Source organism: Mercurialis annua, linkage group LG1-X (genome assembly GCF_937616625.2).
Source record: "Mercurialis annua linkage group LG1-X, ddMerAnnu1.2, whole genome shotgun sequence".
Classification (NCBI taxonomy): Eukaryota; Viridiplantae; Streptophyta; class Magnoliopsida; order Malpighiales; family Euphorbiaceae; genus Mercurialis; species Mercurialis annua.
This window is the reverse complement of record NC_065570.1, coordinates 10,188,204-10,209,164: the sequence shown is the minus strand read 5'-3', so window position 1 is coordinate 10,209,164 and position 20,961 is coordinate 10,188,204. Positions and strand designations below refer to the sequence as shown.

General features: G+C 32.7%; 3 protein-coding genes and 1 long non-coding RNA gene across 4 annotated transcripts; 1 reads left to right on the top strand and 3 right to left on the bottom strand.

Moving 5' to 3' along the window:
* Positions 1-140: 140 nt before the first annotated feature.
* On the bottom strand, positions 141-2,652 carry LOC126660874 (uncharacterized). Its single transcript, XM_050354614.2, has 5 exons — positions 2,531-2,652; positions 1,461-1,606; positions 1,242-1,348; positions 909-1,157; positions 141-828 (listed from the first exon to the last, which is right to left on the bottom strand). The coding sequence occupies exons 1-5, from the start codon at positions 2,650-2,652 to the stop codon at positions 334-336; spliced, it is 1,119 nt and encodes a 372-aa protein (XP_050210571.1). The 3' UTR covers positions 141-333.
* A 4,462-nt stretch (positions 2,653-7,114) lies between these two features.
* Positions 7,115-9,815, bottom strand: LOC126678980 (ribulose bisphosphate carboxylase/oxygenase activase, chloroplastic-like). Its single transcript, XM_050373917.2, has 6 exons — positions 9,542-9,815; positions 9,127-9,425; positions 8,944-9,049; positions 8,462-8,547; positions 7,922-8,394; positions 7,115-7,653 (listed from the first exon to the last, which is right to left on the bottom strand). Exons 1-6 carry the CDS (start codon positions 9,584-9,586, stop codon positions 7,367-7,369), a joined length of 1,296 nt encoding a protein of 431 aa, XP_050229874.1. The 5' UTR covers positions 9,587-9,815; the 3' UTR covers positions 7,115-7,366.
* Positions 9,816-15,089: 5,274 nt separating this feature from the next.
* On the top strand, positions 15,090-16,469 carry LOC126666098 (uncharacterized). The gene is made up of 4 exons (XR_008790034.1): positions 15,090-15,395; positions 15,957-16,046; positions 16,160-16,227; positions 16,307-16,469. It is a non-coding gene; the product is annotated as an uncharacterized LOC126666098 (long non-coding RNA).
* Positions 16,470-18,624: 2,155 nt separating this feature from the next.
* Positions 18,625-19,193, bottom strand: LOC126660707 (dirigent protein 4-like). The gene is made up of 2 exons (XM_050354386.1): positions 19,116-19,193; positions 18,625-19,032 (listed from the first exon to the last, which is right to left on the bottom strand). Exons 1-2 carry the CDS (start codon positions 19,191-19,193, stop codon positions 18,625-18,627), a joined length of 486 nt encoding a protein of 161 aa, XP_050210343.1.
* Between the last annotated feature and the right edge of the window lie 1,768 nt (positions 19,194-20,961).

Genomic DNA, 20,961 nt, shown 5'->3' with positions numbered 1-20,961 from the left:
ACAAACCTTATAGGCTCGCTCGAGACCTAATACATACAATTTAACAAGAGTCGTTTGAATCTTAGTTAAAAAATAATTTAGACTCGTCCGAGTCAAATAAATAAAAGGATCCATTCGGACCTACAAATAAATCACACCAGCAGAAGTTTAGATTAACTTCTCAAAATAACAAACGAGTTTAGATTAACTCTACAACTAAAGAAAAGCAATGGTCAAAAGATCATTATATTCACAGAAGAAAAATTACAAAGGATCCGCCACGATCCAATACAAAAAAAAGGCGAAAGCAAAAAATACTAAAAAGCAAAAAATACAAAAAGGAGAAAATAAAAACTAAGCCTTATTCAAAGCATCTTGCTTCTGCTTATCAAGCTTCGCCTTCACCTCCTTCGCCAAAGAAGCAGGATCCAACTGATTGACTCCAGAAAGATCGACGCCAGGATTCTGCTCCCGCAGCTTTGCCCCGATCGCCAACCGGTATTGTGTCATGACTTGGGAATAAAAGCTCCCAGAGTCACCCAATCGCCGGCGGAGACGCCCCTCTTCTTTCTTCAGATCATCCCTCTCCTTAGCGAGAGCACCTGAAGAAGATTGTAGAGACTCGACTTCCTCGGATAAAGTTCGAACCCGAGCCTCTAAAGCGGAAATCTCCCGAGTCTTGGTAGATACGGAGGACCTCAGCTGTTGGATCAGACCAGTCGCCTCGCCAGCCTCCTCCTCCATCTTTTGTTTCTCGGAGAGCCAGGATTCGGAATCTCTCTGAAGCTTCTTCAATTGATCCACCGCATCCCTTCGGCGGCGCTCCAAAACAGCGATGGACTGGACCACCTGCGAAAGAAAACAACAAATAAGAAAAACAAAAGAAAAAAGGAGAAGCAAATCATAATATAAAAAAGAAAGAAGCATACCGAAAAACCGCCGAGACAGGCGAACTCAGCCAAATTATCGCCATGTTCGCGATCAATGGACTCAATGTCCTCTTTTATCATAATATTCTCCATGCAAGCATGAAGAATGGCGACGTTTGAAAGACGAGGCGGATTTTGCGCGTCCGCCCAAGCAGCAAACCGAGGCGCGTCCTCAATAGACACCCCAAAAGATTTCTTCTTCTTGGGACGCTTGGTAGAAGCCCCAGCCTGGTCCTCAGCAGGACGCTTCTGGCCAGCAGTAGGCAACCCCTTCAGAGAAGGACCTGACTCCTTCGAAGGAAGCAGAGGCGACTCGGAAGTCGCAGCAGGAACTTGATCGCCAGAAGCGGGATCAAGATCAGGATTCACCGAATCAGGCGTCGGATTCGGCACGGCGATTGTAGAGGGATTAGGAACGCCGCTGGTGACCTCGCCCATATCTACAGTCATATCGACATGAAAATTGTCAAGCAAATGTTCAAGAGAAGTCGACATCCTACAAAACAAAAACATAACAACAAAAGATTAGAAAAATACCTTCTAAAGGAAGACCCGCCAAAAGTATCTCACGACGACTCAAATACTGTTCTAAAAGAACGCTGTACTTGGGCTTGTCAAAACGACAATCCGACAGCAAAGACTGGGCGAAGTCTTTCTCCCCATCATCCAAATCAGGTACGTTAGTAAGCGAAACCTTACTAGAAGTAAAACTCCGCGAAAAAGAGGAGAAAGAAGAGTGCTGAACCAAGAAAAACTTAGGGGTCCAACCCTTCAAAGAAGAAGGAAGACTAAAAAGGGATCGATTCGGTCGACCACCAGCAAAAATAAATTCCTCACCCTTTCGGCGGGAGAAAACATAAAAATAATTAAAAAGAGCAAGCGAAGGCTCCTGCATCCGAACCCTACACGATTCCATAAAAGAACAAAGAAGGCGAATCGCGTTCGGATGCAGTTGACCCAAAGGAACACCTAAATTATGACAGACCTCTACGATTAAAGACTCTAAGGGAAACCTTAGACCCGCTAAAAGCTGTTCATGAAAAATTACTATCTTAGAAGGCGAATCCGTGCTATGATTCGCCCGATACGATTTCGCCGGCCTCAGAATAACATACGACCCGGGGAAGCTAAAATCCTCGGCATAACCGAGTATCTGCTCTCTTGACAAGGAGCTCCGGGTATATTCTAGCTCGTCACGAGCACCCTTCGCCCCCTCAGTTACTTCTGACATTTTAAAATTTTTAAAATGGGGGGGAAACACGGAATGATGATAAAATTAAAACTCTAAAAGATCAAAAGAAGGGAAAAGAAGGAGAACAAGACGAAGAACAAGACGAAGAACAGAAGGAATAAAATGAAAACTGAAAAACTACCAAGAAATTAAATTAGAGAAAAGGTAAAATACCTCGCTAGCAAATACGCAGGATCAAAAGAAAGATAAGGAGCAACTTGAAAACGAGGAATCTTGACAGCAGAAGAAGAAAACCCACAGAAAGCTTGAAGAAATCGAAAGTCTAAGCAGAGCGCAGAGAAAGCAAAAGTTGAAGAAAGAATAATTGAAGAAAATGAACAATTATATAGCCTAAACCAAAGAAACTGAAAAGACGAGATCCCATAATTACAAATAAGGACTAACTAATGGCGCACGAAGACACTTGTCCTTCATCCAGTCATAACCGTCTACGGATGGACAACACGTGGCAACGCAGAATCTCACTAAAGATGAAACGCCGCCCACAAACATATGAAACGACTCGCCCGGAATACAAAACGACTCGCCCGTATAAAAGAACTCAGCTCCAAAAGAGCTAAAATCCACTAAGGCATAAATGCCAAACTACTTCAGCTCACTTGCGGGGGGGCTAATGATGGATACCGAATCCTACTGAAAGTATAATGGAGCCGAGTTGCAGGGGATCCACTCTCAGGCGACGCCGGACTCCCCCTGAAGACCGAAAGATACGGAGGAGATGCCGAATCTCTAAGATTCGGTAATACACTAATAAAGACCGAATCCCACATGATCCGCCAAGAGCGCGTCAGGTCCGGGATTCGGGTAAACGACTGAATATGGAAATATTGTCCTATTTGGACACAAACACTACATATGGAAGGATAAGCTCTACTTTAGGAAGATAAGACTATTTAGGAAGACGTTCCTAAATAGGACTCTTATCAGATTAAGGTAGATCTCGACAAATCAGGAGAATCCCTACGATACGGCCGAATCCCTACAAAGTAGGATTCACCTGCCTAATACAACTCTACTAGGTATATTCGACTACTATAAAAGGAGCACGAGGTATGCCTAGAATCACAATTACATTCACATACTCAAAACACTGCTCAAAGCTCTAGACTGACTTTAGCATCGGAGAGTTAATCGGACAACCACCGTCCGGTTAGCTTCTACCCTGTTTTGCAGGTTCACTCACCGGTTCAGAAGGCAGACTCCATCAAGTAGTAAACTGAAAAGGATTATTCAGTAAATTTGCCCGTCCCCCCCCTCCCCCCCCTCCTCCTCCCATCCGTGCTTTTATATATAATATAAATAAACATGTTTTAAAGTAAAAAAATTAAAGCATTAAAATGATGAGATAATTTTTCTAACTTTTTCTTATTGAGATAGAAAATTAAATTATTTTTAAAAATGGAATATTTATCCTTATTTTCTCTAATAAATATGCATTTAAATGGTGCATAAATAGTAAATGTATTGTATGTAATTGGTATAGTTTTAACTGAAAAATTAATTTTCTCAAATAGAAGTGTAAGTCAAAAATATCTTATTAATTATAGGAAATGCAAAATGAATTTATTTACCAAAAATTATACATTAAATTTATATATTAAATATTCTCTGCTTAACTCAATGATTCAACTTTTATGTTAAAATAAAGTAATGTTTGTGATGCGGTTGTAGAAGTAGAATTCGCCTACATAGAGAAAAGGGAGCACAAAATGGTGTAATGACATTTTTGTTATTCTGCAAATTGCATTCATAAAAGGACATTTTGACGAAGAAAATACTAAGTACAAGGACCAGATAAAGTAAAGTTGAACGTTAAGAACCAACCGAAAAAAATGTGTAAAGTATAAGAATTTTAGTACGGATTTGGCTTTGTTCATATTATTGTGTAGTATAATATTCTTTGTTTTCTGAAAAGAATTCCTCATAAAGAAAAAGGAAAGCTTATGATTTAAACACACACAAAAAAGAGCTAAGTCAATATGCGTGCTCATTGTTTATACAAAACACTAACCAGTGGAGTAAGATGCTCATCCATCGAACATTTTCTCCAATCACTCACAAAAGCAATATTAAAAAAAAATAAAGAAGATATGATATTTCATACCTTTTATTCTTTAATTAAATTGTGTTTTCCTTTTATTCTTAAAGTTATCTTATAAGGCAATGATTTGGAAACATTTAGGAAGCATGTTAACCAAGCACATTGCATTTAGTAGCTATGTGATTGAATATAAATTATAAGTAAATTTGATCGACTTTTATTTAAGAGATAGAATTCAAAATTAGTAAAAACAATTAAAAATTAAACTTAATTTGATTATTTATAGGTTTAATGGTGAAAAAAAATTCAAACCTTTACGACTTTTTGCAATTTAATTCAATATTTTTGACTTTTATAATAATAGCCAAATTGTATTTTCCGGTTGCAGTAATAGCTAGATTGATGGCAAACTTGCTAATTTTAATTATATTATTATTATTTGATGAATAACGATATATTAAAAACTACAAAAAGTGGCAAAAAAACTCAAAATTACTCAAAAGCTTTTGCACAAAAAATACAATTTGACTATTATTGCAACGAAAAGAAACAATTTGACTATTATCATAAAAATTATAAAAATATGAATTAAATTACAACAAATTTTAAAGGTTTGAATTAAGGCCTTGTTTATATAACATTATTGTAAAAACAATGATTGCATCATAAATAAGTGTTATTAGAAAAGATAAAAAAGGTAAATTAAGCAAAGTTTAATTAGATTATAAGCTTGTCGAACAAATTTTTTTGATGTTTAAACTTGATCAATCAGTTGAATCGTGCAGTCGTTGTTGGCATTAATAGTTAAAATTCAAACTCGAACCAATTAATGTAAAATCTATTTTAAATATTTTAAAGTCAATATCAAATAACTCAATAGTTATTCAGATCGGTTACATTTATAGCACTAATTACTGTTGGATGGAATTCATGACAGTAATTCTCAAAAGCTTCTGTCTTTGACACAAAATATTATAGTCCAGTATAGAGGTGGAGATATCTCTATTTGGTTCAGTTGTTTTTTTAATAACTGATAGCTATTAGTTGCTGATGATAGCTGTTAGCTCATAGCTGGTAGCTGATCGACTATACGTATTTGGTGAAATTTGATTAACTTCTACTATTTATATATAAAATGACTTTAAAAGATATTATTTTTTATTTTTATTTATTAAATTATAAATAGGTTATATTATATTATATTTAATAAAAACAATAAAAATTAATTTTTCAATGAGAAACAACATTTAATTTAATTTTTTTTTGATAATTTGGGGAGATGGGAGAGTTTGTTGGAGGAATCGAACCCGCGACTTAGCAGTTTGCTAGTTAGCGCTTATACCATTTGAGCTATAGCTCAATGGTACATTTAATTTAAAATTACTTATTTTTTGATAAATTTATAATTTATTTAAAAAAAATAATGAATTGTATATAGCTACTCTAATATAAATAAAATAATTTTATATAGTTTATAAATGATTAAAATATTTCAAACTAATTTAAATAATTTTATATTTTTTTTGATGAATAATAATTCTATATATTATAAAAACAATATATTTTATTAGAGAATATTTTGTCTAAATAATTATGTATATTAAATATGTATTAGCTATTGGCGAAAAACTACAAAATAGAATTTTTCCAACTGCAGACGTTGGAAGTTTAAAAAATTCCATTTTAAAAAAAGTACTTCACTGAATGTTTAAATAGATTTTTTCAAAAAGTATAAGTCAAAAGTTCTATACAAAATTGAACCAAATGTACTCTAAATATAAGATAATGGTGAACTGTTATAAATTATTGGTGTCGTTTATGTTTTTGCATTTTTTTTTTTGATAATTGGGGAGGAGGAGCGCTTGTGAGAGGAATCGAACTCACGACCTAGCAGTTTGCTGCTTATCGCTTATACCATTTGAGCTATAACTCATTGGTTTTTGCACTTTATTTCATTCACGACTTAACTTATCTTTTGTTTCAATAAGTTTATGTTGAATTAGTTTTAGCATTCCGTGCGACGACCTTTTTACCGTTTTTAAGGCTAATTTAAAGGCCAAACTTTTTATAAATTTTTTATAAAAGTCTTAATCTTTTAATTTTATCCAATTTATCTTGAACACATGATTTCGTTTCAAGTTTATCCAATTTATCCTGAAACGCATGATTTCGTTTCAATTTTGTCCAATTACACAAGTTTTCTTATGCGGCGCTGGTGTGTGGCGCGCCACGTAGGCGTCACATGAGAAAAATTATATTATTGGATAAAATTGAAAAAAAATTACACGTTTCAAGACATATTGGATAAAATTAAAATATTTGTACTTTTATAAAACTTTTATGAAAGGTTAGCCTTTTATAGTCATTTGCCCTTTTTTTGAAAGAGTATTTGTTTTAGAAAAGATCAATTCACCCCACTTTAAGTAATGGTGTGCATTTGGTTCAATTTAAACCGAAATTACTCCATTTTTGAAAACCAAACCGAACCGAGATTATAAGATAAATTAAATTTTCAAACCAAATTGAATTGGTTGGTTCGGTTGACATTAAAATCTTACTGAATTTTTTTTATTTTTTAAATCGAACCAAATCGAACCAATTTATTTTATAATATCAAACTAAAACGAAACAAAATTACCTTATTTTACCTTACGATTTTTGCACACCCATACTCTTAGGAAGCCCTTAAGGACCAACAACACAATTGAAGAATAAAATTATAATTTTTTTTTTTAACAGAATAAAATTATAAACTTTCATTATTTGATTACGATTTTCTTTTCTATTTCATAATTACCGTGTTTTGTAAAAATTGTTAATCAAGTTATACTTCTATTTCTCTATTAATATTATTTCATTATTATAGAAAAATAGAAATATAAAACAAAATCTTACCAAACAGATTGATGGAGAGAAGAGAAAAGAAAGAATATTAAAAATTAAGTTGCAATTTGCTTCATTCGTTTTTTACAATTAGAAAAATACAATTTAAATAGAAACAGAGTAAAGGCAAACTTTGACAGAATTTCAAGATACAATCATCCTTGGACAAATATCTATACAATATACTATTATTGGATAAAACAAGAATTGATCATAGCCACAGCTTCCATCATCATTCCTAGCAGTTGGACAAAAGTTTTCCTGTTTTTCAGAATCAAGAATCTAACCATAGAAACTTCCATTATTAATGGCATCTTCATTTGCATCTCCAAGAGCTGCTTCTTTCAAGTACTTGTCAGCCAATTTTACTCTCTTCACATTCTCCTGCTCTTCGACAAGCATGCTACCGTACTCGAGGAGCTTCTTCAGTGTCATATTTGGTTGTTCGAATGTCGGAGGTCCTTCCTTTGAATTCACCAGCCTTCTCCCGATATTTTGGACTCCGATACTCGATATCCACGCCCTCACTTCATCATCATAAACTCTTGCTCTAACTGCACCAAAGAAGTCTACGGAACAAAACAAATTTATAATTCATCATCATTAGGTGTGAATTCATATAGTTATTGATCATGATAACCTATGTTAAACTTCTTGAGTTTTATGTTTCAGCGTTTTGTTTTGGTTTCCGGAAACGCTACTGAAATTCGATAATTCTATATTTATAACATATTCATGTAAAACAATAGTATCATTTAGATATTTTTCATTTGAGCATTTCTGTTTCTGGTGGTGTATAGATCATGATAACATCAATTGCCTTTTGATGAAGCTTACCAATGGACTGTCCAGGAAAAGTGTCGACAAGCTTTACAATATCCTGGTGAGGAATATTGTCGGTCTTGAAGATCCCCGAGCAGACACCAATGCGGTCCTCTCGTGTGGGTGCCCAATAGAATTTCTCCATACGGCCATCACGAATGAGAGGAGCATACAGTGTGGAGAAATCATTACCAGTGACAATTACCGGAACACGAGGATTCTCCTGCTTGTTGTACATTCCAGGAAGCTGGACATTAGTCGGATTATCAGCAATGTTCATCAGAGTAGCATTCACCATCTGATTGTTGACAGTGTACTGTGTAGTTCCACCCATCCTACCAGCGCCTGCGTCTAGATCGTTTATAAAGAGACAGCACATCTTTCCTTTCCGAATGATGTCTGAAGCCTCACGATATCTTTGCCTGATCAATTTCGCTGGCTCTCCGGCATTTCCACTTTCTAATTCTCCGGCACTCATCATAATTGGGCTGCCAACATTCAAGATCAGAAAATTTTCAAGTTTATAAGTGATGGATGAATTCAAGATTGACTTACTTAATTCCCATCTTGGCGAAAACAAGCTCGCATTGGAATGATTTTCCCTGTCCTTTGCCTCCCCATATACCCAAGATCAGAGGAACCTGTGCCAATTACTCATTACTTTTCCAGTGTCAAATATTTTACCAATCAAGAGAGTACTAGACCTTCAATTCATATCAAACTAATATCAATAATTTGATTTTCATTTAATGCAATTCCAATCTAATATGGTAATCTGGTAAAGTATATTTTAAGAATATGATGGCACATCGTTGGCATATTAATCGCCATTTGACTGGTGCTTTATATAAGATCATATGCATTCTTAGAAAATGCTGCATTCGATTATGACACATTTGATCTAAAAATAATCGAAGACTCCGGGTTAAATAAAAACTAAATTTTCGATAATATTTCGATACGAGTTGAAATTTTGCATTAAATTGAAATGTAAAACAAAGATCTGGTACCACTCAAATTTGTTAACCCTAACTAACCTTAATATTTGGGAGGTTCAAGAAGTTCTTGGTAATATGAACAACAATTTTATCCATAAATGCAGGTGCAATATACAAACCATCCACAACATTATCAAAATTACACCTGAAAAAACTTCCAAATTAGTCCAACCCTCAAAATCAGAAATCTCAAATTCCAAAAATAAAACAGCCAACACTTACTGGCGAAGACCATGACTAACATAGTCATACGAACTCAGAACTGCATCATGAGTTCCAGACCCCATGGAAGCTTGAAACAGAGAGTCCACCATACCCTTTCCTCTAGTAATGTCTTGCTGATCATCTGATATATCAAATGCCAGACCTCCCCATCTGTCTTTATCACTCTGCTTCAGTTCATCATATTCAGCAGTCATCTTTAAATTACATTTCAAGATTTTCTGGTTTATGATCTTCGAGTTAAGTTTCTTTAAACTGCACCCCAAGAATGGTGCAGCACCTGAACCATTTACCTTCAGCTGCAAGTAAAGAATGTAAAGAAAGTTCAGTTCCATTAGTAAACTTAAAGAAAAGAAGAGAGGCGATGATAACAAAGTAAACACACTCAGAAAAAAAGGCGGGAAAAAACTGGTACCGGTGCTCTGTTGGCAGCTGCAACAGTGGACAGAGATGCAGCCATTGATCGGATCGACAGTGATGATGGGTTTAAAGAGAAGAAAAAGAAGACGGGACTGAGAATTGATGGGTGTTTTGGTGGGGATTTATGGTGAGGGAGAGTGGGTTGAGTTTGTTGAAGTGCGTGAGATATGAGTTTGTATGGATTGGCTTACGAATTTATAACGGCCGAGGAAATGAGATGTTGGGATTGTTATGATGTGGAGTGAAACGGACGTTAGTTTTTGACTTCATGTCATCTCCGATCAAACTTTAAAATAGGTAAAATTCGTATGTGAACTAAGTGCAATATCATAGCGTTATTAATTGTGTATTTAAAAGGCCTAATCACTCAAAAACCCCTCACCTTTAATATTTTTTTCAATTCCACCCCGACGTTGAAAATTTGTCAATTTTACCCACTTTTGAATTTTCCGTTTTCAATTGTACCCCAATATTTTAATTTTTGTTAATTTTTTTTACTTAAATGATGAAATCATTCAATTAATTAAGTCTAAACATGAAATTAATTTTTTTTTATTCAAAAAAGTACAAATAAATTCTTTATTTTTAAAAAGTAACTAAAAACCATAATCAAATTAACAATAATTTAAATTCTTAATTAATTTAACTAAATTTAAATAAATTTTAAAAATATACAATCAATATATGCGAGACATGGAGAATGTTTTAAACAAATTTCCAAACGCAAAAGACGTTGATTTAATTTTGCAGGGTACAATTGAAACACAAAAACGCAAAATAGGGTAAAATTGACAAATTTTCAACGTCAGGATATGATTGAAAAGAGGCTAAAAGGTCAGGTTTTTTTAAGACATTAGGCCTATTTAAAATGACATTTGGCGTAAGAGTAATGTTATATAATTTACTTTTTCTAACTTATCTTATATGACAATAAAAGAGTGAACGAATAAAAATTGGTTTTTCGAAAATAAATGAACGAATAAAACATGCCACGCAAAGAGAATTATAAAAGATGGTTAAAAGATGGTTATGATTTTAGTTCTGAAGACGGCAGGGTCAGCTAACATAAAGGATTGTATATCTATTAATTCTTCAAGCACATTTTCGAAAATTCTTTCTTTAAGGTTAGCGCTTTATTTACTCGGATGATCTTTTGTAGTCAACATGCCTTCTTGAAAGGCAAAGCATTCTGAATTGTCTATATTGCGAATGAGCTTATTCCTTTGGCAATAAAGAGAGAAAGAATAAATTTTTGGTTTTTAAACTGGATTATCATTAACCTTTTCACAATATTGAGTGAGACTATATGCTTTTTATTATGAGCTGCATGAATTTTCTAATTAAATGGATAGAGTAGACGAGGGTTTGTTTTTCTTTAGGTAGCACTTCAGTATTGTTCAATGGAAGCCCTATGGATCTAGGGTTTTTTAGGAGAGGGATTCGCCAGGAGGCTCAATTTTGCATTATATATTTGTTATTGCCGAGGAGGGGTTAAATCAAATTCTTTCTAGATCTGGCAAAATAAGGTCTACCAGAGGTTATAGCTTTACGGATAATCAAGAGCCTATTTCATTGCTTCAGTTCGTGGATGCTACTCTTCTTTACCTTCCTTAAGATTTAAATTATCTGAAGAACTTAACTCGGATTCTTCGTTGTTTTGAGCTACTTTCTAAATTGACCATTAATTTCTATAAAAAATCTATTATAGAAATTAATGTTGCAGAGTCTGATCTATTGCTTGCTGTTGCTATTGTTGGGTGCAAAATTGACTCCTTTTCAGTTAAGTACTGGGTGTCCCTCTTACTAACCGTAAGCTTTCCTCTGGAGTTTGGGACCATGTGATTAAGCACTTTAAATCTCGTTTGGCATTATGGAAGGATTCGTTGTTATCTCTTGCACGAAGGCTTGTTCTCACAAAGCAGTCTTGTTCAGCATTCCAGTCTATTTTATGTCCATTCACTATATGATGAAAGGGGCTTACAAGCAGTTGGAAATGTATATCAAACGGTTCATGTGGAAAGGGGATGTCTCATCACGTGTGCTTAATAAGGTGTCTTAAAAACTATTTGTCAAGACATTAATAAGGGAGTGTGGACACCTATTTTTCAAACAAGTAAAAAAAATAATAAGGGACAGAAGTGTCCAATAATGATTTTCAGAGAAATTCGTTCGGGCGACGAGCTTGTGGTCTGCTTGTTTGTATTCAAGCTGCTCAGATTAGTGTGTAGTTACAAAATTGAAGGGTTGAAACTAATTAACCACAAGTAGCCTATAAAAATCCAAATATATTGTGATCTAAGTCTGAGAAATTGGACTAATTGCAATATTTTAGAAGTTTATGGACCAATTTACAAGTTTGACAGATTAAATTGACCATACCAAACCCATAGTGTCTTAGAAGTCATTTTTAATACTTTCGGGCACCAAATGAACATTTAATTTCTTTTTACTTAGCATGCAAGATTTAATTCGAATTGAATTAGAAAAATCGTAAAGATAAATGTTAAATTTAATTAATCCTAATTAATCTTCTAAAGCTATCACTGCACATACTCTCACATTCTTCCTGACGCAACACGAACACCTAGTAAACCCTAGGTCAACCTAAATCTCTATAAGTAAGACCCTAGTATGGCCTAGCTAGAGGTCGGAAAATTGGTCGAACATGACGCACCAGAAAAAGCATAATTAAACCCTAGAAAACCCTAGTTTGGACGAACCAATCAAATACACAGACCAGTCAATCTAACAAGCTAGAAATGCCACAATCACTCAAGAACACAATACTGCATATCGATCCGAAACTGGATTCAATATCCGGATCACCAGAAAACGAGGAGAAGGACTCTGAACGGTACTTCTGAGGACCCACATATTCTTTCCATCAATATTTATCTTGTTTAATTTAGAATTGCTAGATTCAGCATCTTAGATAGCATGTTAGGCTATTTTTCTATGAAATTGCCATAAACTTTGTTCTTGCCATGACTGCCATGTTTTTAAGATTTTGATATGATTTCCATTAAATTAAATTAGAAACCTGTTTATTGGCTGTTTATATATGTTTTAACTATCACATGTTGAAACAGTTTAATTTTAAAGCTTCGAACACATGCTAGTAACTCAAATTGTCATGATTGTCATTCTTATTACGTTCTTAGTTGTTTGCCATGATTTTATATGAAATCAGCTTATAAACATGTTCTTTTGGGTGTTCAATTTGATTTTAGACACTGTATTTTGATTATAGTACGTTCCAATGTTTTCTTATGCCTTTTGACTGTTTTTAAGCGTTTTTGCATGAAACCGAACAAAACGACGAGTCCCCTTGACCCAGCCACAACGTCGCCGCCACCATGCCATAGTGGCGCCACTATTCGTTCCTGTTCTTGATCCCAGATCTTCGAGATGCAATTCAATCATATTTTTGTGTTTCTGAGTTTGTTTGAACTCCGAATTCGGGCCCATTTGTTAGTCCAGATTGAGTCATATGCGGGTCTTACTTGTTTATCGCTTACAAACGTGTTTACATTTCTAGTATTATATTTAGTGAACTGCATGATTTCTGAGATGAGATAATCAGATATGTTACACAAATATTTGAAGCGTTTGATAAGGCAAGTAGAAGAATTTGGGTAGTGTTCATCGAACCCGGTCTATTCGTCCGATGCACGATAATCTCACCCATAAGGAGCTATCTAGTCCGTATAAAGTACATTTTCTAACTGAGTTAGGTGGCGATTTTATTTTTTCAAATCTTTCCAGATCCGAAGTCCGCCATAAGTCTGGACGACGACCCTGAAACCCGCTCCGCTCACACATATCGTGTTTTCTATGGGAACTTTCATTTTATTCCTTTATTTATTTTAACATGCAATTAGTTTATAATACATTTATTTTATTGTTAAGTGAGATTACATCAATTATTAGGGGTAGACATGATAAAATAAAATGTTGTATTATTTTATTAATCTTGATGCAAACCTTATTCATCCTTTTTTAAACGAGACAAGGGAAGTATTAATTAAAAAATTATTCTATTAACATATTTTGATTAAATGTTATTTTTATCCTAAATTGATAAACAATTTATTATAAACCCAAGAATTTAAAAATGTAATTTATTTAAACAAAATAAATTAACTTACAAAAACATTATCTATCTTCACCGTTGTTTAATGTAATCGCAATCCTTTCGTCTTTTATTATCTCCTAGTCCCTACATCCCATTTAAAAAATTCCTTTGTCATATTTCACATATGCTATTAAAAAGACATAAATCATATTTGTTTTTTTTTCACTTTATTTTAAAATTATGCATATCATTACATGTCTACAAAATATGTTTGACCATTAAAATAAAATAAAAGTAAAAGAGGGAAATTATGCTAAAAAGCAATGAAATTTTTTATATGGGATAAAAAAAAAGACAAAGTAACTTTCTAAGGAGTATTTTTTATTAATTCATTCTATTATATTTAATGAGGATATATATAATAAATAATTGTTCAAACAATGAAGATATTTTACATAGCCATCCAGAAAAAAATTATGAAATACTAATATATATATATATATACTGGACTAAAAAATGTATAAAAAAAATAGACACCGGAAACCTATAAAATACACCAAAAAAAACTTTTAAAATACACTAAAAAACACATAAAGTATACTCATATATTAGGTTTAATCACTCAAAATCCTCCACCTTTAAACTTTTTTTTAATTGCACTCTGACGTTGACAAATTCTCTCAAAACCCTCCCACCTTTAAATTCCATTCCCATTGCACTCTGACGTAGGAAAATCCTCTCAACACCTATAATTTTTTTTTCAATTGTACCCTAAATTGGAAATTATTATGGTTTTGATTTAAAAAAATTATTGGATATAATTTTAGAAAAGAATAATTTTTTACATTATTAATAATATTAGTGTTTAATTAGAATATAGATTAAAAATGAAAAATTATTTTAATTATTTTCATGTGAAAAGAGGTCAATTTAATACTTTGGGGTACAATTGAAAAAGAATCTAAAGATGGAGGGGTTTTGAGCGAATTTTCCTACGTCAGGGTGCAATTGAAAAAAAATTTAAAAGTGGGAGATTTTTGAGTGATTAAGCCCATATATTATAGTAAACGAAAATTAACAGTTCATTGGTCAACAATGAGGCTACTACTTGTTGACTTCCAATAATTGTGTCGGATAATTTTCCGGCTAAAATTCCGCAACCGATCCGGACTCCGATGGTTTATTTTAGTATTTGTTTTTGTGTAATGCAATATTTTTAGATAGAAACTAAAAATAAATTAAAAGTTTGTAAATGGTCAAATATGAAGGATACTTTTTGAAATTTTATAATATTTTTATAAAAAAATTCTAAAAAAAAATGAGTGATGTATAAGCCCATTTAGAAACTCCTGTACTATACTATTTTGAGGAAATTAGACCCAGCACCACCAAAATCCATTTTATTCTCATAAATACCACGCGGCATGTTTGGTTGCAAAAATAAAAAGTAATTCACTCCTTATAAATTTTTACGATTTCAGTATATGTTTTTACGGCAAAAAAACTTGAAATGTACGCTTTCTTTCTCCGATCAAACATGCAATTGATTTCATCGAGTTCAGCCGCATTTTCATCCTCCAGATCTCGATTTCAGAACGGCGGGCAGTGAGAAAATAAAAGAGGCTGAACAGAAAGTTTTTACTGCCTTACTCGCGTTCTTTCACTAAGAAGCGGATGTGGGTAGGTCCGGGCTTTTTTTGTATTTTCGGCAGTGGTTCCGATGTGGAACGAACTACCGGTAAATATCTGCGAGTAATTGAGATGTCTCAACGAGGTATGGCCAAACTTTTTTTATTTCAGTTGTATTTTTATTTTTAATTCAATTTAGTGCTAAATTATTGTTCCTATCTGTTCAACTAAAGCGTAGTTGATTTTCTATTACGATTCAAATTAGTGTTACAGATGCACGATATGGTTTCTGACAGGTTTCTTAATTCCAGTTTCTTGAGATTCATGTATTTATGTTTTGTTTTTGATTAATTTATTGGTGTGGATATTCTCATTTCCTCTTAGTTCTGTTAGAATGAGAAGAACATTATTTTTGTCCTATTACTCATCCACCAACAGATTGAACATAAGAGGCTAACAATATTTTCAACTGGGTGCTAATTACTTTCATTTAATTTATGATTCATTTGAGATGATTAATTTGGCATTAACTGTGTTGTGTTTGTAATGCTTCTATTGTGATTTAAGTTGCGAAAGAAGGATGTGAAAAATTGAAAGTTTGAGTAATGAAGTGATTTTCTTGTGACTAGTTTCTTTATAGGAGAAGTGTGATATAATAAATTGTATAAATGAATGATTTTGAACCCTTCTTTTTTTTTTGTTTTAGGAGAAGAAGCCTTATTTGGATAAAGCTGTTGAGCTTAAGGATGAGTATGTCAAGGCCTTGGAGCAAGAAAATTATGCTTATAATGAAGATGTATGAATCGACCACTCTCAAAGGATGTGAAATATTTTATTTAATGGCTGCTATATTTTGTTGTTTTAAATCCCTTACTATCTTTTGCAATATGTTAATTGTTGAATCTGCAGGTCATAGACTTACTTGGATCCAAAAGCTGCCTACAAACACCATCACCTGCTCTTCCAACACTCAAAATGTACATTATTGTGATGTTTATGCATTTATTTATTGATGTTTGATGAGTAGATTAGCTTATCCATGTTGTTGTTTCTCAGAGGTTCAATAAGGTGGAAGAGAAGAGGGTTTCTGTAATTTTGTTGGCCGGAGGGATGGGTTTATAATAAAATTTGTAATTTTTTTTTGTTGGTTAACCAATGGTTTATTAATGGTATACCAATAATTTTGCTTGTAATACAATGTTCGTAAACGCTAGGTTAACCGTTGGAAACTTGTAATAATTTTTATTATGATTATATGGTTAATAAATTGTTGGTAAACTTGAATTGTATATTTTAAACATACTGCACTTTTAAAAAAATTGATAAATTTATTTTTAGTACACCGTTAGTTAACCGTGAGTAAACCGTCGATAAATTTATAGTTAATTTCCATTTTTTAAGGAATTAATATAAATTTTGTGATAGTACACCGCTAGTTAACAGTGAGGAAACTGTCGATAAATTTATAGTTAATTTTCAAAATATTATTTCCATCTTTTAAGTAGAGGGATAGAAAAGACTAAATAAAAGGACCTTAAAAATCAAAAATTAGATAACTAGAGGGACTAGAATAATTAAAAAAATAGTACAAGGATTTTCGGAAAAAAAATGATATAATACAGGACCTCCGTACTGGAAGAAAGATGGAGTCTATGGCTGAATTAGAAAAATTAAAACATTATATTTTGTGATTTTATTTTGTAATTAATAATTATAATGATTTCGTTGTTGGTTTACCAATGGTTTACTAATAGTATACCTAAAGTTTAATTTTAGTAATACCATTAGTAAATCTTGAGTTAACCGTTGGTAATTTTATAATTATTGTTTTATTATGATCTTGATTTTTTTATATAATATTTTTATTCACTTGTGTATGTGCAATGGTTTTTTTGTTAGTTAACCAATAGTTTACTAATGGTACACCATAAAATTTAGTAAATTATGTAATGATTTCGTTGTTGGTTTTGCTAATGGTTTACCAATAATATAACAATAAATTTAATTACCATTAGTAAACCTTGAGTTAACCGTTGGTAAATCTATAATTATTGTTTTTATGATGCTCTCAATTTTTGTATGTAATTTGTTTTCACTTGTGTATCTGTAATATTTTTTTGTTTGGTTAACCAATGATTTACTAATAGTACACCAATAATTTTAGTAAATTACGTAATAATTTATTTTAACATTCTATAATTTAAAAATAAAAAATAGTGATTTGATTTTTAAATAAACTGACAGTAGACCATTAGTAAACTTATAGGAGACTGTTAGAAAACTGTTAGTGAACTTATAGTGAACAGATTTTTGGTAAACCGTTAGTAAACCATTAGTAAACTGAAATCGTATTTTTGCAAAAAAAAAAGTATTTTTATAAAAATATTTGGTCAAACCGTAAATTTTAACTAATTTTAGTCAAAAGGTATTTTTGAGAATATTTAGGTGTTTTATAGGTATTTGTCTAAAAATCCCTACTATTTTTGTTCAGGAAACTAAATGCTATTTTTTTGTGCTTCTAATCCCTCGTTATCTAATTTTTGATTTCCATGCTCTTTTAACTTTTTGTCTTCAATTTTTCTACATACAATTTTTTTTTTCCAGCAACTCAACAGAACATAAAAATTTATAGTTAGTTAAGTGTAGAAACTGAAAGAACGAAAAAATAGTAGAGAAACTTCCGGAACAAAGTTGTATAATACAGAGGTTTCTGAATATGTTTTGCCATAAGTTATTAGTATCATAAATTATACTCTTCATGATAGATTAGAATTATCTAAATTACGTATTTGTTTTATGATTTCATATATATGACTATAATTTATTGTAGGCCAAATTTTCAAAAAATATTAAATATTTTCATTTTTGTCAGTTATGATCAATTTTTTTAAAATTTAAATATATAATCCATTTTGTTAAATTATGTTTTTTTATAACTAAAGTCGAATCAAACTGGTTTAGTCATCATAAAATATCAAACCTTTGCATTTTATGTTATAATAAAAGGTTTAATCGTAATAAAAAAAACAAACCGATTCAAAAATGGCTATAATAAAAATATAATATATAAAAACAGATTATATTTGCAAACTTTGAAAATTTAGTCACCGAGGGTGGAAAATAGATTTTGATGGCGCAACTAATCACTCAAATAATAAAGGTTTAGTATTTTTTGAAAATTTGGCCTTTATTATATCAACATAGTGCATCGTATGTATTAGAATAATAAAAGAAATAAACGATATTTTTTATCATTTTTATTAGTATCAAACAAAATATTGATTAGCATAATTTAACATAGCAAAGCATGAGCCACATATAAAACACCTAAAATAATACAATTAATTTAAGTAACTATATAAACCAGATTGTAGTTAGTCATATACGGTAACATCATACTTACTAACCACATAATTATCAGTAGTATTTGCAAAAACTGTTCGAACCTTAGCAAAACCTGTAGCCATCCTAAATTTTTTTCTTCCACCAATAACTGCAAGCTCGCGTTCTGGTTCTAAAACCAAACTTCGTGAACAAATGATAATCGAACTTCCTTTAAATTTTCCTCTACTAAATCCGAAATCCAAGCAAAGAAACCATGTGGGAATTTCATTTGCTTGGCTAGATGCTACTTCGAGTCCTTTAGCACGCCCTATAATTTTTGAGGTTGGATTAATGCCTAATTTTAAAGCATTATTAACAACATAAAGATCGCCGAATGGGACTAGTTGGCCGTCATTTCTGGTTACTGATAGGTGTAGAATTACACCTATTTTACTTGTCTATTTTGAGTTATTAATGCCATGTTAATGTCCATTGAAAGTGTTTTATTGCTCATTTTCATGTCGAAGTGTTTCAGGTACACATTGGCGAGAATCGGGCAAATTGGAGCGTATTTGGAGCGATCAAAGTCAGAAGGAGCAGAATTCCCCAAGCCAGTCATGGTTTCGGAAGAAACAGGGTGTGTTTCGAAAGAAACACTCCAAAAATAAGCCTGTTTCGGACGAAACAGTCTCTGTTTCGGAAGAAACAAGGCCTGCACCCATCCAGGAGATTTCTATCTCAGCCCATTTCGGAAGAAACAAGCCAACTTCTGACAGAAACGCATTTTTAATGAAGAAACGTGGTGGAAAGCTGAAATGACATATATGGGCATCCTTTTGGTCTATTTTCATTGGTGGCTTATTTTAGACTTGTACTAGGATGTAATTTTGCACCCTTTTTGTCCTTGAACTATAAAAGGACCCCTTTATTTCCCTTTTAGGGCGATGCACATATTTTTAGATTTGTAGCCCCCATTTTCACTTACTATTCTCAGCTTTTTGAATTACACTTGTTCTTAGTGATATTTTGAGTTTTTGTTATGGATTGAAGATTATTATTATTAATAGAAGATTATTGGTTCCTTATTATTGTTATTCATTATCTCTTTTATGCTTTGGGTCTTCAATTATTACAAGGTAATTAATCTCTACACTATGTTTATTCTTATTTCTTACTTATTAGTTATTGTTAATATGTTTGTGATTAGTAGCTAAACCCTTTGTTTAGGGGTTGTTAATGAAGGTTGATTGTGATTAGTTGATTAGGGTTTATTTGGGTATAAGAGTTTGTAGTGATTTGTGTGCTTTATGCCTAGGATAGATTAATCTCCTAATCCTAGGTCAAAAGGGTAATTAATTAGGCGAGAGTCATTTAATAACCCGGAATTAGCAAATCATTTAATTAGGGCTTAATCACGCGAGAGCGGTTTAGGACTTAATTGGTTATAGGTTAGCTTCGCGATTGGATTCAATTGATATAATCGAAATCTAATTACGCGAGAGCGATTTAGATTTCGGTGTATTAATTAAATTACAATTAGCTCTAATTGCGGACTCGAGAGAGCGGATTAGGCATTTTAGAAAAACTTGACCCGAACCAAATACTAAATCAACCCCGGTTAGCTAGAACGTTTCAACCCTAATTAGCAACCTCTAAGCGTTCCTCTTATTGATTAAATCTTATGTTAATTAGCGATTGCCTAGTTAATTGTTTAATTTAAGTAACGATTTAATTGTTTGCTTAGTAGTTAATTGTTGATTTTATTGATTTTAAAGTTCCGCAGTTATTACTTCAAATCAATTTACTTGTTGCTTTCCGAATTGAATTTTAAAATACGTGTTCGTTCACTTTAAACCTCTTGTTCTTGTGGGTTCGACCTCGACTTGTCGAGTACTACAAGTTAGCGAGTGAAAATTTTCTAACAAGTTTTTGGCGCCGTTGCCGGGGACAAGGTTGCGTTTAATTGATTGAAAGTATTTTAAAATTCGGTCGAGTTAGCGTTATTTTCTGTTTTTGGTTTTATTGTTTATTAATTGTCTTTCGTGGTTTACACTCGGTTTTCTTGTTTTTGTTTGTGTAGGGATTTTGATTTTCGTGTATGCACAATACGCGACGAGCAAATCTACCACTAGAACCGTTCCAAGATAACCTCGGTAACTACGAAAGAGGTGTAAGAAGAAGAGCCTGTATACCCGAAGTTATGAATAACGAGGGAAACAATTATGATGAAGAGGGAAGGTTCAATCCTCTAATGGATGGAGGGGAACAACAATATCCACCCGCTCCTCCATTAGGGAATGTGAACCGACCAAGGCAACAAGACCACCCAAGGGATGATCGACCCCAAGTGCACGCACAAGTGCAAAACCAACAAAGACAAACTTTGG

What these genes read in the sequence shown, in the direction of transcription:
- LOC126660874 (XM_050354614.2), bottom strand. Translation starts at nt 2,652, where the DNA reads ATGTTTGTGGGCGGCGTTTCATCTTTAGTGAGATTCTGCGTTGCCACG. An exon ending in TCGTGAGATACTTTTGGCGG is followed by an intron (nt 1,349 to 1,460) that starts GTCTTCCTTTAG and finishes ATATGACTGTAG; the next exon opens with ATATGGGCGAGGTCACCAGC. An exon ending in ATCCCGCTTCTGGCGATCAA is followed by an intron (nt 1,158 to 1,241) that starts GTTCCTGCTGCG and finishes ACTGCTGGCCAG; the next exon opens with AAGCGTCCTGCTGAGGACCA.
- LOC126678980 (XM_050373917.2), bottom strand. Translation starts at nt 9,586, where the DNA reads ATGGCTGCATCTCTGTCCACTGTTGCAGCTGCCAACAGAGCACCG. An exon ending in GTTAGTCATGGTCTTCGCCA is followed by an intron (nt 9,050 to 9,126) that starts GTAAGTGTTGGC and finishes AAGTTTTTTCAG; the next exon opens with GTGTAATTTTGATAATGTTG. An exon ending in TTTTCCTGGACAGTCCATTG is followed by an intron (nt 7,654 to 7,921) that starts GTAAGCTTCATC and finishes TTTGTTCCGTAG; the next exon opens with ACTTCTTTGGTGCAGTTAGA.
- LOC126660707 (XM_050354386.1), bottom strand. Translation starts at nt 19,193, where the DNA reads ATGACTGGCTTGGGGAATTCTGCTCCTTCTGACTTTGATCGCTCCAAA. An exon ending in TTTGCCCGATTCTCGCCAAT is followed by an intron (nt 19,033 to 19,115) that starts GTGTACCTGAAA and finishes AACTCAAAATAG; the next exon opens with ACAAGTAAAATAGGTGTAAT.